Source organism: Clinocottus analis, unplaced genomic scaffold (genome assembly GCF_023055335.1).
Source record: "Clinocottus analis isolate CAN_PGR_092001 unplaced genomic scaffold, fCliAna1.0.p SCAF_12, whole genome shotgun sequence".
Classification (NCBI taxonomy): Eukaryota; Metazoa; Chordata; class Actinopteri; order Perciformes; family Cottidae; genus Clinocottus; species Clinocottus analis.
In genome coordinates, this window is record NW_027175843.1 from 10,267,127 (window position 1) to 10,282,697 (window position 15,571).

Sequence of the window (15,571 nt, forward strand, 5' to 3'; positions counted from 1 at the left end):
TGAAATATTAACACAGCAGCAAGCAGGAATGCGTGCAAGCATTTATTGCTTAGTGCACTATCATGGTTTGAGGGATCACCTCACTTTCTCCATGTGTGTTTATGTGTTTGTATGGGTGTGTCTGTGTCAGCCCCTTCAATGTAACTTAAATACTAACAAAAGGCAAAAGCTTCTCTCATGACTGATTACTAAAAAGAAGATAGATGCAAGCATGTTTGTTGTTACTACGCGTAAAGGAGGTTAGCGCAGCCGCTGCTTGTGGGACTTGCTGTATTGCAGCAGCTACAGCGTGTTCATGCCACTGTGACAAACAGGATTTCTTTTTGACAATTCCCATTAAGGACATAACTGGTCTTTGAGTGTGAGTTGCAGCTGCTGGAAGGGAAAAAGCAATGATAAATAAACCAAGATGAACACTGCCCTGTTTCCTTGTCTTCACCCCCTTTTCCTCACAATCAGAGGGTGAAACACGGGCAGCCACAGTAGATAAAAAGCATCCACTTTTAAATGTATTTTGGCACAGTTGGATCTATAATTTAGGTTTATAATCCGGATTACGTTAAACAACTGTGTCTTTGCAAGTGTCCTGCTAAAAGTCAAACTATAGAGACAGGAAAGTGATTTTCTTTCCCTGGCTCTTTTCAAGATAACATCTTTTTTTGACGTATGTCCTGCTCTTTTCGGCTTTTGTCTTCCTCATTGAAGTCCTGAGACATTTTAATCAAAAGCCACACGAGCAAATGAATCATTCCCTGGCATTTAAAAAGCCTGTGTATGATAACATTTTTGTTGTTCCACTCCCAATATATCTGTGTAGTTGGCAGAAAGGCCAGCTTGTGATCAAGCAGCAGCTAATCTTTTGTAGAAAAAAACTCCCTATTTGATGTTTAGTCCTAAAAGGTTTAAATCCGCCCATGTCCTTGATATGTTTTGTAAACGGAGGTTTCTTTGAGGCGTGAGTCAGGTCACAGGATGTTCCACCAGATTTAATTGTATGGCAGTAAATGTGTCTTTTTTATTAATCATTTTTCATTCATTATTTAATTGACAAAATAACTGATTTTGCTTTCATTTAGATTTTTGTGCAACATATATTGCTTTCTGCATATGGCATGACATTCATTTAATGTGATTCATCCCTTTCTGCTTGTGGCTCTGGATTCTCAGCTGAACTAAATAAGCATTCAGCCATATTGCTGTTTGCCTGACCATGGAATCAGACTCTCCCTCTGGATATAACCGCATTTATTGTAACCCATTTATTCTACAATTATTCATCCGGCTCCTAGAAGGAGTCTCATTTTGATGAATAAAAAAATGAAAGGGATTAATTCATTTGTATCAAATCTACATTATGCAAAAGTTGAAAAGAATGAAGATAGAAAAGCATTCAGAAATGCACATAGTGACTCAAGAGGAGAATGAGCAAGTGACTTGGCGAGTGAGACAGATGCACATGCAAGCCTGCGTTGCACCGAAGCTCAGCATTGGTTGAGGTTGCAGCAGAGCTCACGCAGCATCCTTCACCCCCACCATCCCTCGCTCTCTGCTCTACCTCACTCACTTACTCACTGGATCCCGTCTGCTGACTTAGGTATTCCTGCGAGCACAGACCGGGGCAGCATAGGAATTACAGTGAGACTGTGTCTGCATAAATTCTTCCACCAGAAGTCCTGCTTGGCTCTTCTCTCTGGATCCTTTTTTTTTTTTTTTTTTTTGCCTGGACACCAGCACGCTCTTCTCTGGTCAGGAGTTGTGGATTTGCGGGTCACAGTTGGAGATGATGGAGCAGGGAAGAGCAGGAGACAATCAAGGAAACTGGGTCACTGGTAGACTCTCCTAACTGATGCCTGTTTGGACCTGGAGGAATGGGGTGCACCACCAGCGCGGTTGTGATAGATGGGCTGCGTACTGTCTTAGAGAGGAACTGTAGTGGCTACATCTGTAAGGGAGCAGCTGAGCCCATTGGGCCATCTGAGGCTGAGCGAGCGCTGAGTAGGAGAGAGTCGCGTGCATTGCCAACACCCAGAGTACCCAAGGTGTGTGTGTATGTGTGTGTGCAGACACATTATGTTTAGTATTGAGCCATTTATTACATTGAAGGTAAAAATATATATTTTTATATATATTAGTGCTGGAATTGTATATCAATTGTCATCATTTTGTCTATAAAATACCAGAAAATGCTCGTAACAAGTACCCAGAGCCAGAGGTAACACCTTTTTAAAAATAGTTATGTCCGAATATCTGTCCAACAACCAAAAAAGAAAAAAAGCATAAATCCTCATATATATATTTTTTTTTTTAAAAAGCGGTTAATATTTAGCATTCTGTTTTTCTTTACTTACTTAGTATCAAATATAAAGATGTTGACTGATTGTTTTAGCACTAAACGACACATTTATAAAATGGTCGCTCAGTGCAAGTTCCACTAAATTTCCTTACAAACTAGTTTTTCTGCTCAGTCAGCTGTCTCATGATGCTGCTGTATCATAAACCTCATGATGAGGTCACAGCAAATAATCATAAACAAGAAGCTGGACAAATTAAATGTTTAGCATTTTTGCTTGATAAATCCAAATTGTTGATTCATTTTCTGCTAATCGACTCATCGACTATTCTACTCATTACACTGTTCTGCTGAGCATATGACAAATGTCTCATGTCCTTACATGCCTCAAACAAACATAATTTATTTTGAACTGTGTCTAAGATTCCTTCCCTGATGTCTTATTAAGATGGAAAATGCAGGACACAAATATGATAAATGATTCAGATGTTAATGATGGTTGTTTATGTACAGTCTTTGCAGATATAAAAGTGCAACCATTTCCACATAATGACACAGACCTACACCTTCTGGCACTGCATTGACGTATTTCAAATTTGACAGATGCAGCAATAATAATAATCATCCTCAGTTCTGCCTCGTGAATGTGTAGTAGTTGATTGTGAACAGTATAAAATGTAGGGCAGTGGGAGGGCTGGATCTTGCCTCTCACTAAGCGCTGCTGCATGGGTTAAAGCCCCTGTGGGCCAGAATGGGGGTGAGGGGGGACAGTGAGCTCTCTGTCTGCTGGAAATCAATCCCCGCTTTTCATCTCGGGCTTTTGCTGCCCCGTACCAGCTTGTCTTGCCCTTATTGTTTGTGTTTACTCACCATACTGTGTGTGTGATGTCTCCTTTCCGTCGCCGGTTCAACACATTCACAGCAGAGAGCAGAGTGACAACGGCCCCGGCTGAGAGCAGGGAATTAGGTCAAGGGCACGGTCGCGTCTCTTGGCTAAGAGATGGTCTTATCATCCAGACCGGTTCAATTAATCCTCTGTCGGCATTTAGCAGTCTTACAAATCAATAGTCAAATGTGGTTTGCTCGACACATCTTTGTCAGAGTGCAACTGTACGGCAGTAAAAGGTTATTAGCTGAGCCAAAAAACGAAATACATCAATGAATAACACGTACTTAATCCTTTTCCTCATCCTTCAGTCAGTTGATTGAACAAATTAACTCTTATATGCTACTGCATATATACTATATTCGATACTATTTCTCACCTGCTTGTTTTATTTTGTCTCCTTGGCATTTTTTCCATCAGGCTGAAAGTCAATCTGTAAACCTTTAATTTAGCAAGCTCCCTTTGTTCACATTAAAATGCTTCACCTATTACAGTTTGATAGTTTACATGTTTTACTCTTCTGATAGCTTTTACTGTGTGTTTGTTTTCACACCACAATATGATATTAGACTCCATGTCTTGTTCTGTAGACTGACTTTAACTTACAAGAATATCTCAAATCGAGCAGCAGCACCTGCCAACTTTTTGATATTGAATGTTGTTCCTATTCACTATTTGCCTACATGGTTATAAAAAGACATACACAGTTACGTTTGCCCTTTTAATTCCTTCTGATTGCAGCAGGTCATTATTTCTGGGATTTTAAAACCGAGATGATGGGGGTTAAAGGCCAGGCACACACACTCACACTCACACGCTGACACTCACACAGACAAAGCTGATCTGTACTCTCGAGGCACGCAGTAATTAAACAACCTGTTTAGGCTTTTTCACTGCGCTGTTGGTTCACTCGATGATTGCAACAGCTCTGCCTATTCCTTCCTCGTCAAACTCTAATCTTGTGAGTCTCCTCAGGAAGGGATCTGCCTTCAGAAATGAAAGCCACTAATTTGAGCTACTGCACCAATGTATATGCTATTGCAATTCAATAATGTCGTGTTTGGCTCTCGCTCTCCAGAAAGCTATCAAGAACACCTTTTCGTGTTCATGTATGGTCATTCTTCGCTTTCACGGTACAGTTTCCTTCATTTATTTCAATGACATGTTTGAATGCTGTAACAGAAGGAATCAGCTGGTTTCATCAGAGGTTTTTTGTTGCAGAGACAGGAAGAGAAGTGTGTGAAGTCAGCTTGGTGACCGAAAAAAAGTGCCTTTTTATCCCATCATGATGTTTTGGGAGTCATGCTCTGAACTTAGACCTGTGATGGTTTCAATGAACCATGCCTGATGAGTCAATTCTGCTTTTTTTTCATAAGTTGATTGTTTTGGGGAGTAATGAAATTCTTTATACGGTATGTCATCAGCAAACCTTTTACAGATTAGATGCGTCATACTCTTGGTTTAAGCATGTGTGTTTAATATGGCATTATGAAATGACTCCAAGCCTATTGTCACTATATAGAGGATGAAAAAGTACTTATTTATGAACACTTAGATATGTTGTTAAAAAACCTAAGCTCTACTGGAAATAGATTAATTACATTTTTTTTAAATGTCATTTGATGGACAAACACATCTGTATTTCAACATGTTGTAAGTTGTACAGTTCTTAATTTTTTTTTAAATTTCTGATTCTGATTGTTTTCTCTGTAATATCCCTCAATTTGACGGATAACCAGCGTTACACGCACACTGTGAACATACCCCTGAAAACATTGACAATCAATAAGATCCCCTTCCCTCCAGCTTTTGTTTCTCAGCCTAATGGATTTACAGTAAAACAACAGCACACTTTTCACGTTGACAAGGTTGTTTTTCTTGGTGATTGCTTCCTTCTTTTGAGACGTTCCAGCCACCGTGGCGTTTCTCTGAGAAGGGCCCAGACGTCACACCATTGATGTGTCTGTGTTTGCGTGCGTTGCTGTGATGCTGACTGATATCTATACTGGACCATTATCTCCAGCACTCACATACTTAAAAGACTTTCCGGCATCAGTAGTTTGATTTTCTCACAGATTAAACGGCAGCATTATTCATATGCAATACTGTTGGTTACATATAAGGCCAGCACGGGCCAATATAGCAGCTGTACTTACTCTCGTCTTAGCTTTTTAAGTTTTGTAACAATGATACATATAGATTGTATTTGTTTGTGTGTGTGTACTGCTGTTCAGTTACTCAAGACTGTTGTGTGAGACGACCGTCTGTGCCTCATGGTTACATCCTGTTATTTTTATTCCATTGTATCTCACGTCCGACTACAGGAACGTTATTAGCAGAGGGAGTAGTCGACGCACTATGGTGTCATTATTACCTCCATGTTAAAATCTCATTCTCATTCTCAGTCCTCTCTGGGGATGGCTGCAGGATGGTGGGTCCTGCTGATGCTGCTGTAGCGGGGTGGGCCGTGTTTTTGTTGCATTCCAGGTTACACCCTGTTTTGCTTTTGGCTCATGCTGGGGAGGCCTGGAAATTGCATCAAGCCTATGTTAAGTAATCAAAAAGCCCAGTTGTAGTCCAGGCTGAGAAATACAACTTGATACATGTGAAAAAAGGAAAATAAAATATGTGTAGAAGTTCCACAACAATCCAAAAAACGAGAGATCAAGAGATAATATTGACGCTTCATACAACAGTATGCTTAAAACGGACATATGTTAGGCGAACAACACTGTAGCTAAATGTAATTTGCTTATTATATAAATATAAATTATATAATTTGATTATTGTGCGAGATGATGTGGTGAATTTAAATATATACCTTTGTTAGTTTCTTCACTCTAGTTTTGACATTAAGTGACAGATAATTAAAACCAGCATAAGTCTCAACTGACTTTAGAGGACAAAACCACAACCTTTTGATGTATGATAGCCAAATAAAATGTCCAGGTTGGTTTTCGTTCCTGTGTATGTACAACTAATTCATTTACGCTGACTGCAGGGCATATTCGACTGCATTTGAGCGGAATACACTTTTTTGATCTGCTTCTGGGAACAATTTTTTCAATTCAAGTGTTTGTTCTGCCACTAAAAGGGCTCAGGGGGCCTTCCTGCTCAGACCCAAATGCCAATTTGTTTTAAATAAATACATTTGTATTGGTTTCCATGGATAAATCTGCACAACATTGCAAGGTCTGAATTTCATTAAATTTAATGTTAATTTATTCACTTGGGAATCATACCAGCACTGCAGTGCAGAAAGAAAGTCTCTCTTATTGCTGCAGATACGAGACGTCTGGGAGAGGAAACTTGCCTTTCTACAAAATTTGGAGATCAAAGTCAAACATTGAGTATTCGTAATGCGGCATTATTCTCGAGACACACTTAAAGACATTAAAGGAGACGTCCAGCTTCTGTTGTTCTTGCAGAGTCTGGTTGGACTAAATGCAAAATGACTTCATAAATCAAATGTTGTGTCAGTGAAACAAAGTTTAGCCAAAAAACCGAGAGTGTTACACATTAAACAAGCTTGTGTTTCACAAAGATGTCTGATAAAATTGGACCGAGTAAGAAAAGGGAGGAGTGCAGAGCACTGTGCCCGGCGAGCATCCAAAGTGGAATTATAGTTATGATAAACATCCAATGAAATATCGAAAAGCTGAAATAACAAATGTTATCCTGATGCATGTTCATTATCTTGCCAAACTTGAAGTTTTCTGGAAAGCACCAGCTTACTGATGAACTGAAGCATTTCTGGTGAACAGTGGAACAGTATAAGAGCAAATTAACTGATAAACACACAGGTGTGTGTGTGTGTGTGTGTGTGTGTGTGTGTGTGTGTGTGTGTGTGTGTGTGTGTGTGTGTGTGTGTGTGTGTGTGTGTGTGTGTGTGTGTGTGTGTGTGTGTGTGTGTGTGTGAGAGACTCACTGTACTGCTGTGCTGTCATCAGACTGTGCATTGAGATGCGTCAGACAGGCTCTTGTGTCAAAGTATATTTTCCACTTTGAATACTGAGTACCGTGGAGCTATTTAAAAGATGTCAATTCTATATGGAGGAAAAGGGCTTTGGCGGTTGACAACACATCCCCCGATGTCAGTCCTCTCTAAGCCAGCACGATAGACGAGAGTAGCAACACATTTCAACCCTTAAGAGGCTCAACTCCGCCTTAAGGAGTGGATCCTCACCTGCACACAGAACCGGAAGGAGTGCCCTTAATTTCTTTATTCTGCTATTCCTCTTAGTTTCAGTCCAAGTCAACGAACATTTCTCGATTTAGTTATTTATTTTAATGTTTTTTTCTATGCTGAATGACTTAATTTAAAGAAACAAATCAACACATATCTGGCGAACATAATATTTTAAGAGGTGCTTCTGTGTGATTCGTTGTGTAGAAACTCAGATCAACAGATCTATCAATTCAATCAAGTTATTGATTAATCCACAACATCGTGTGAGACTGAGGGACAGCCCAGCATATAATACTTACACACAGAGAAACATAAAAGAAGGCGTGTTTGCTTCATGTGGCACGAGGAGAGCACCGAGGGGAGGCACACCTGTCTTTAATCAGCCCAGTGGATCACAGCCACGAGCTCAGGCCAAACGTGAGATCTGACATTGTAGTAGTGGGGTTGCTGATGTAGCTATTAAGTCATGCTGTGAAGTTTTGTCAAATTTTAACAAGTTATCTACACTTAATCTGCTATATAACTGAGAGGCACGTTATAGAGGCCACAGAACTGCTGAGCTATGCATTCTGGCCATGTTTGTAATATTCAAATCCTTATCTTTTGATTTTAGACTTAATCCAAACAACAAACAGCATAGGCTTAGGCCATAATCAACTTTGGTAGGGGGAATTTGGGAAGAGGTAGCTTTTAGTGCTTTTAGGTTTTAAGTTGAGCATGGAGGGCTGGTTAGCGTTTCATGAATATCTTGAACTACGGCAGGATTGTAACTAAGGCTGTCAATAACACCTTGGTTCATACTTGATTCATTATTCAAGCTTTGTTCCGTATTTTAAATAAATAAGTAAAAGTAAATAGCGGAATATTATGTAGAGTCCAAGGTGACATCTTCAGGTGTCTTGTTTTGCCTGACCCACTGTGTTTTTCTCCCTTAACGATTATTAAAAATGTTCAAATAGTAATTTCAGTAATTCACTCACTTTCACTGTATCTGTGTTGTTGTCATGATACAATCGTAGACCATTCTTTAAATTGTGCTGTTATTGTGTGTGTGTGTGTGTGTGTGTGTGTGTGTGTGTGTGTGTGTGTGTGTGTGTGTGTGTGTGTGTGTGTGTGTGTGTGTGTGTGTGTGTGTGTATGCACGCCTCTGTTACTGTCCACAGCTCATCTCACATTCTGCTGCAGCAAACTGCATAATATTTTGGGTGGCCAGTTATGGCTGCATGCCCAAGGACCTCTAGTGATTGGGTTGAGTTTACATTTTCTCAAAATACCTTTTCTTGCCTATTTTATACATCCATTGGCTTGTTTTATACTCCCATATGTAAGATTTTATGAAGTGTCTAACACGATACCTTGGAGCCAATAGCCTGCATACACCGCCGCTAGTTTTGAGTTTGAATGAAGTGTGTTTTACGACGCCTTCCAACCCATTGATGTCGAGAGGCGGGGTTAAATGATTAAGCATTGTATTCATTCACTAACACAATACAGCAGTCACCATTGCAGACACACCTAGTGGATATCTGCTGTCAAATAAAAAGCACATTTCTAGTGTTATAAGTAGTTCTCCATTCATATTCTTTATTGAGATGCCACTATTCATATTATCATGATTTTGACCATAATACGGATCTGTGTGTGGGGCCCATAGAGGCATGTGACTGTGGGAGGGGAGCAGCTGACCTGACCCTGCCCCCCTCGCCTCAAGCTTAGATGCAGGCGTGAAAAGATAACATCCTCCCCTGCAGTGGCCCACTGAGGAATCTGTAGGTCGGGCCTACTCCTCGGTAGGTTGACTGTGGCTGCATCCCGTTGGAATGCGCCTCAAGCAGTTGCATCAACAAGCGGCGAGACAGAAGCCGGGTCTAATCTCAAACTCTGTGATCACTAACAGATACTACCTCAGCTACAGTCATGCAGTTTAACCAGAGCCAGCGATACAAAATCAGTGACTAGCGTTTGACTGTCAAAGTTTGGGACGATGACTAACTTGATATACACTGCACTGCTGATTCAGAAAGAGTCTGAGAAGGATCTGTTCTTCAGTCTTTAACAGTTAATGTGGGTCAAGATTTGTCCATGTCCTGCTCCAATCTGATGAGCTCTGTCTGGCAGCTTATCTGTGATGTTAAAGGGGAAAATCACTTCTAAATCGCTGCAGCTGATTCCTTCATTGGTGCCTTCATACTGTATGTACTCTGCAGATGCTTGAGTGGTTTCTTTGAGTACTGCGACCAGAAGTGCCCCATTGTTGTCCCATCCACTCCTAGCTTGTTCCTCTTGCTGAAACTGAAGCCAGCTCTTATTTCAGCTGTCCCACACAAGGCGTGGACAGCCCCTGACCAGACTGTAATACTTGAGGAATGTCTTTTGTTTGCCTTTGTCAACCTTGTGTCACTGCAGGTGGATAGTGTGGTGTCAGATGGCTTTATTGTGTGTGTGTGTGTGTGTGTGTGTGTGTGTGTGTGTGTGTGTGTGTGTGTGTGTGTGTGTGTGTGTGTGTGTGTGCGTGTGTGTTTGTGTTTAACTCCCCCAGGCAGCACAGCTGAGTGTAGGAGGGGCCATGTCCTCCGCATGGGTGTGAGTCCACTGCTTTCAGACAGACAGAGTAGTCTAGGAAGGAGGGTGAGAGCACGGATCCGTGAGGTGAAATACAAATTTCACAAACTTTTTACAGCACTACAATTCTTCTCCATCGGATATGCTGGCTGTCCACCGCACTTTGGGATCTAGCTCTGAGATATCTAGCTGTTGACAATGCAAGGAAGGGTTAGTAAAGCTCAGAAGAAGGAGTTGGTCATTGAGAGTCCGCAGCAGTACAAGAGCTTGGCTGCAGCTGAGTCTGAGGTAGACGCCGTGCCACAGGTGGTGGTAAGTCATTCAAGGACTTTTTTGTAAAGACATACTTTATGTTTCATGTTAAAAAGCTGCTATGATCTATAATAATACATTTCACAGTGTGCAGTGCTACAAAGGTTAACCACAGTCATAAAGCCCCGAAGAGGTGTCATGTGAGCGTCTGCATCTTTCAATATACACAACACTGCCAACGCATATCGAAAAATATGCAACGTTAGCAGACTGTTGAACTTTAACCACCTGGAGTGGACTAGCACGCGACTTCTTTGAGTCTTAAAGATGACCTTGGCTTGTAAAACATTTTTATTTGGCTCAAAAGTCAACCCTTATGACGATAATTTCCTGTCCTCTGATTAAGGTTTCCAGTGGTTGGCGCTGTACAAAGTGAAGGAGACGGTAAAGGACTGTATCAGTTAGTGCAGAGGCACTACACAGCACCATTGTTCATTTCTGAGAGAGGGTGCAGTGATGGGAGGAGTGGGTGCTGCAGCTAAACAGCTGCTAAATCACTGTGGAGAGGGAGTGGAAGAGATGGCTTTTTAACTTTCTGTCTAATGAGCTTTCCGGGGACGTACATTAATTTGTTGACTTAATTATACAGATCTCAAACATGACATATAGGACATTAAGATGAGATATAACCAAAACAAGTGTTTTTAAAAAGCTGTTTCTGAGGAATGTCACAACAATAATACAATTGAAGTTGGGACTGGATCCATTGGCGATGGTCAGCATTGTGGGTTGAGGGAATGACTGTGTTCCTGCTTATGTTCATTTTCTTACTCAGTGCTGAGTGTACTTTGTGGTTTACCACCTTCACTGGCCACTGACAAAGCAGTGTGGAAATGCCCACATGGGTTTGGAGTGCAGTCAGCAACTGCAGAGAGGGGTCAGGAATCCATCACTGGTGAGAAGAGGGCACCGTCTCTTCAATGGGATCAAATCGTTTAGGTTTCCTGGTGAAGTAACAAAGTGAGAGACTCCCCCTCACTTGCAGAAGGTGTTTGTGGAAATCAACCTGATTTGTTTACTTGTGTGTCGTTGTTTGTGTGCATTTCTGTATAACTGTAGTTCTTAACGTTTCACCAGCGAAATACACAGACACACACTCTCTCACACACACACACACACACACACACACACACACACACACACACACACACACACACACACACATATTGTGTCTGCAAGTAAGTGTCAGACTCTACTTGTTTTCTCTTTTCTAGAGTTTGTTGAAACGTATGGGTATTTAATTGTAACTACATTTGTGTTAAGTCCAGATAAAGCTATGAATAAATGGTGGACTGATAATGTCACAGCCTGCTTTAGCTTGGAGACATGGTGACACCATCTCTGCTCTGTTCTGCACTCCTTGTCCTTAATACAAGGTCCTGCCCCGCTCTTCTCAGTGTGAGCTGTGCTCTGTTATTAACAAGGTTGCTTGCAACATGTGTTTAAGCAGGTCAATATCTATGACTCTCCCTCTGAGATCATGCTTGTTTTATCCGTCCCAGATGTGGAGGCAACATGTGGGCCGTCCTGTCACTCAGCACGGAAATCTGGAGATGTGTCACTCTTCACTTTGCACTCGGCTGTTCTCCCGGCTGTAAGATGTATCCTCTTGTCCCATCAGCCAGAAGTGTTGACAGCTGTTTTTCCATCTCATGGCTACTGTATCTTTGCAGTGCATAAGTCCTCTCCAGACACTATGATATAATGACATGACGCTCCATAAATCCATTATCATCTTTTGCTAACATAGCCATATCTGCACTTGAGCTACAAAACAACACAGCATCTGCAAACGGATTGCAAATCAAGGATTCTCGTCAAGTACAGTGAAAGTAAAAGTGCCTGGGGAGGTTTGATTGTTTCACAATATGAACTCAATTGGGTTGCATTAGGTGCTTGTAATTGAAGTGGAGTTTAGTTGTTTCCTTGACATAAATGTCATGCATGTTTGCTATCATGGAGGCATATCCTCATGGAGACCTGCCTACTGCTGAGGCGGATGCATTTGCTCTGGGCAGGTGGAGCCCTGATCGACTTACAGCAGTGTATTCAAGATAGCATGTGTTAGGAAAACCTAATGTGACTGCACCCGTCAATGCACGACACCACCTCAGCTCCTGTGCACAGCTCTATGCCTCATTTGCTGGATTTGCCTTGGGAACTCTGTTGGCTAGAACTAAAAATAGCTAACAACTTTTGACTAGAAAATAGAATATTTAAGATGGACAAAAATACAATTAATTCTTAGTGTGCACTGTTCTGACATGTTGACCAAAGACATCATTTATACTGCCAATGCTTAAATTACATTATTCTTTGCTTTCATTGAATGTACCTTTTATTCCTATTAACATACTAGTATCTTTCACTCTCGTTGAAAGTGTAATCTTAAATGGCAAAACAATGTCAGCTCATGCCCGCTTGCAGGGTATCGGTATCTTCCTTGAGCTACAACTCCAATTTCACTCTCATTCGGTGAGTTTACCCGGGTGGCGGCCAGCAGAGTCAGTTACAGAAGCAATGCCAAACCTGAACCGAGACATCCCTGATTCGTGTGTGCCCGTGGGCCTTTGTTGGATTTTATTACTCATATTTATCTTTTATCTTTTTTGGAACTAGTTAATGAAGGTGTAAAATGCACCAACAACAACAAAAATACAATTATAATTTCATGCAGTCCCTTTTTGTTTGTATGTTAACCTTTGTAATAGAGCTACCAGTATTTGTGAACTTGCATCAGATATCCCGGTCTCAGTTCTCTGTTTGTGTTCTCCAGGTTAAGCCGAAGGTGATTGAGCCGCTCGACTATGAAAATGTGCTGGTGCAGAGGAAGACGCAAATCCTCAGTGATGTCCTCAGAGACATGCTGCAGTTCCCCCTGGAAGACTTTGAGGTGGGTTTCACACTAGTTTCATGCATGCAAGTCACATCCACACTTGAAAAATTGTGCCAAGGCCTTACTAGAGTAAATGCCTTGGTTATTGTAGCTGGGATTGCATTGGTTAAGATACGATTTCAACTATGGAAGTGATGTAAAGTGTGTGGTGGGGTGGAGCTAAGGAGTGGTAATAACATAACATTGTCATAGTCAGATCTTTGACTTCCAGTGCTGCTGCACATGTTACCACTGTAGAAAGGGAGGCACTTTGGGAAAAAATAAATCCTCTACATAATAATTAATGATGCGTTATTTTTATGTTATCTGTCCAAAATACCTTATTTACCCGCCCACGTGCATGTTTTTCTTTGTAGTATTTGTTTGCCGTTAGCTGTCTTTTCCTTTGACCCAGGCGTGGCCAGTGCTGTGAGTACAGGGTGGGGTCATTCACATGGGTTTTAGTTTTGTTTTGGGCCTTCCATGCTGTAGCGAGAGAGAATGTGAGAGGGGTCAGGGGCCATCTGTTTAATTGGCTCAATTATTCTCTAATGTTGTGACAGAGCAACTGTTATCTTCAGCCACATTGTACAGGACGTACCTTCTCTCACACTTAAATGGAAATCTGGCCCAGTGCTGGTACTTCAGGAAATGAGACTTGATTGAAAGATGTTCTTCCCAACAGCAACAATGAGATGTGCAGCACATCCTCAAATCTGACACCGACACTGTCTCACGGTCCAGTGGAAATGTCATAGTCTTTTATTGTTGTAGCTGAATGCCCACATAAGATGGTGCAATTAAGAGGGATGTTTTGATGACCTATATACAGTAACAGATGTTGTATGACTACTTACTATATAGTATTTTAATTGTTGTAAATTAAAATGCTTCTTTTTAAGTCTCTGTTCCTTGTCCTGTAAATCTGGGGCAATTATCGATGTCGTAGTCATATGGGTGAGATATACAGTATATTGATTTTCAGTTTCTGAAACTGAGGAGGCTCAGTGATTTCCAAAAATCTTCCTTACACTCCAGTAAGAAGCGTTTTTTACATGAGAGCACTTGAATGCTCCAGATGGGTGGACTTCAAATACATCTGTCCTTTCAGATGCATTACTATGCTACTAAAAGACATTTTTAACAAAAACCAAACAGAATTTGGCAGATGCATCTGAACATTAAGGTTTGTGATCGACATTATATGGGATGGTCTTATGTGAGAACAGACTATTACTGTAAAAGTGATGTTTGTAGAAGTCTAAACAATTACTATATTATTATACCATATTATACTTCATTACTTAAACATTATACTATTAGTATATCTTACCCAGATCACCTGTGTTTTATCTTTCATGTGTAATGGACTTAAATGTAAATGGGCTGATTCTTTCCAGTTACTGTACTGGAGGAGATGGCTGTGGGTAATAGAATAAAAGTAAAAAAAAAGTGTTTCTAACTTTGCGTTTGGCGCTTTTAAAAGCTGCTGGTTACAGTTTACAGAGGTCTAGCAGCTGGGTGCTCAGTGACAGTGGGACAGCCTTGGCTTTGTCTTCTCTTGTGTCATGCTCCTCCAGCCTGCTGCTGTGAACATAGCATACCCACTTTACACACAAACAGTACGTTGTCAGGGGCTGACAGGTGATTCTGACTAAAGAAAACGCCACAGGCACAGGGAGTGAAGCTAACATCTGTTTTGATCTTCCCGGACTCGAGCAAGGTTTTAATCAGCTTCAGTTTTTAACCTTTGGTGCGTTTAGTAAAAGGGGGTAAAGCCATAGAGAAACCTCAATATGCATACATGCAGTACTAAGCACACAGTGTTAGTTGGTGATGAATAAAGTCTAAAACAGGCAGAAGCTCCTCTTTGTTATTTTTTGGATAAGTCCCTTTCTCAATAATAGAAACCACAAGCCTGTCTCTACCTTATGTTATCCCTGCTGGCACATCAAGAGTCATGCGTTGGTACTGGTCATTTGAGCACCAGTGTTTATATCATCTCCATATGGTTTTGATCTGGAAGCTGTTGGCACAATTCAATTATGTGCAGGTCTCTCTGCGCTCTGTGTGCAAGATTTCTGGAGAAATTTGTCAAGGATTACGATGAGGGGGCCGTTTCTTCACTGAGGTTCGGGCCCATCACCGCCGTAAAGCCCACAGATCAGGATATTATTGTTTGTCTTTTACTTTACAATTCCATATCTTTAAAGAATAAGGCTGGCAATGTTCTGTATCTTTGTTATTGTCAACAAATCCCATGAAACGATAAAACCATTGCGTTGCTTCGGCCCTCATACTTGCCAGCTTCTCCACTGTTCTGCAGAGGATATACATTTTTAAAAGTTGCGAACAACAATATATTGTTTGACTTTTATTCACCACACTATCAGCATGGCTAAATGGATGGTCCACCTATTTTGGCGCTGAAGCGTAGCCCCCACCTCCACTTCCCGC

General features: G+C 41.1%; 1 protein-coding gene across 6 annotated transcripts in view; it reads left to right on the top strand.

Moving 5' to 3' along the window:
- The window catches only part of zmp:0000001200 (dedicator of cytokinesis protein 9), a 71,035-nt gene that overhangs the window by 17,625 nt on the left and 37,839 nt on the right, over positions 1 to 15,571 (top strand). For 2 of the 6 annotated variants that reach the window (XM_068571788.1, XM_068571792.1), the window contains exons 1-2: positions 1,713 to 2,039; positions 13,016 to 13,132. In XM_068571788.1, the coding sequence (XP_068427889.1) occupies positions 1,869 to 2,039; positions 13,016 to 13,132 (288 nt within the window). In that variant the 5' untranslated portion in view covers positions 1,713 to 1,868. Of the gene's footprint in view, positions 1 to 1,712; positions 2,040 to 10,061; positions 10,240 to 13,015; positions 13,133 to 15,571 lie in introns of those variants that run through there. The other 4 variants (XM_068571789.1, XM_068571793.1, XM_068571791.1 and 1 more) reach the window with 3 other exon arrangements.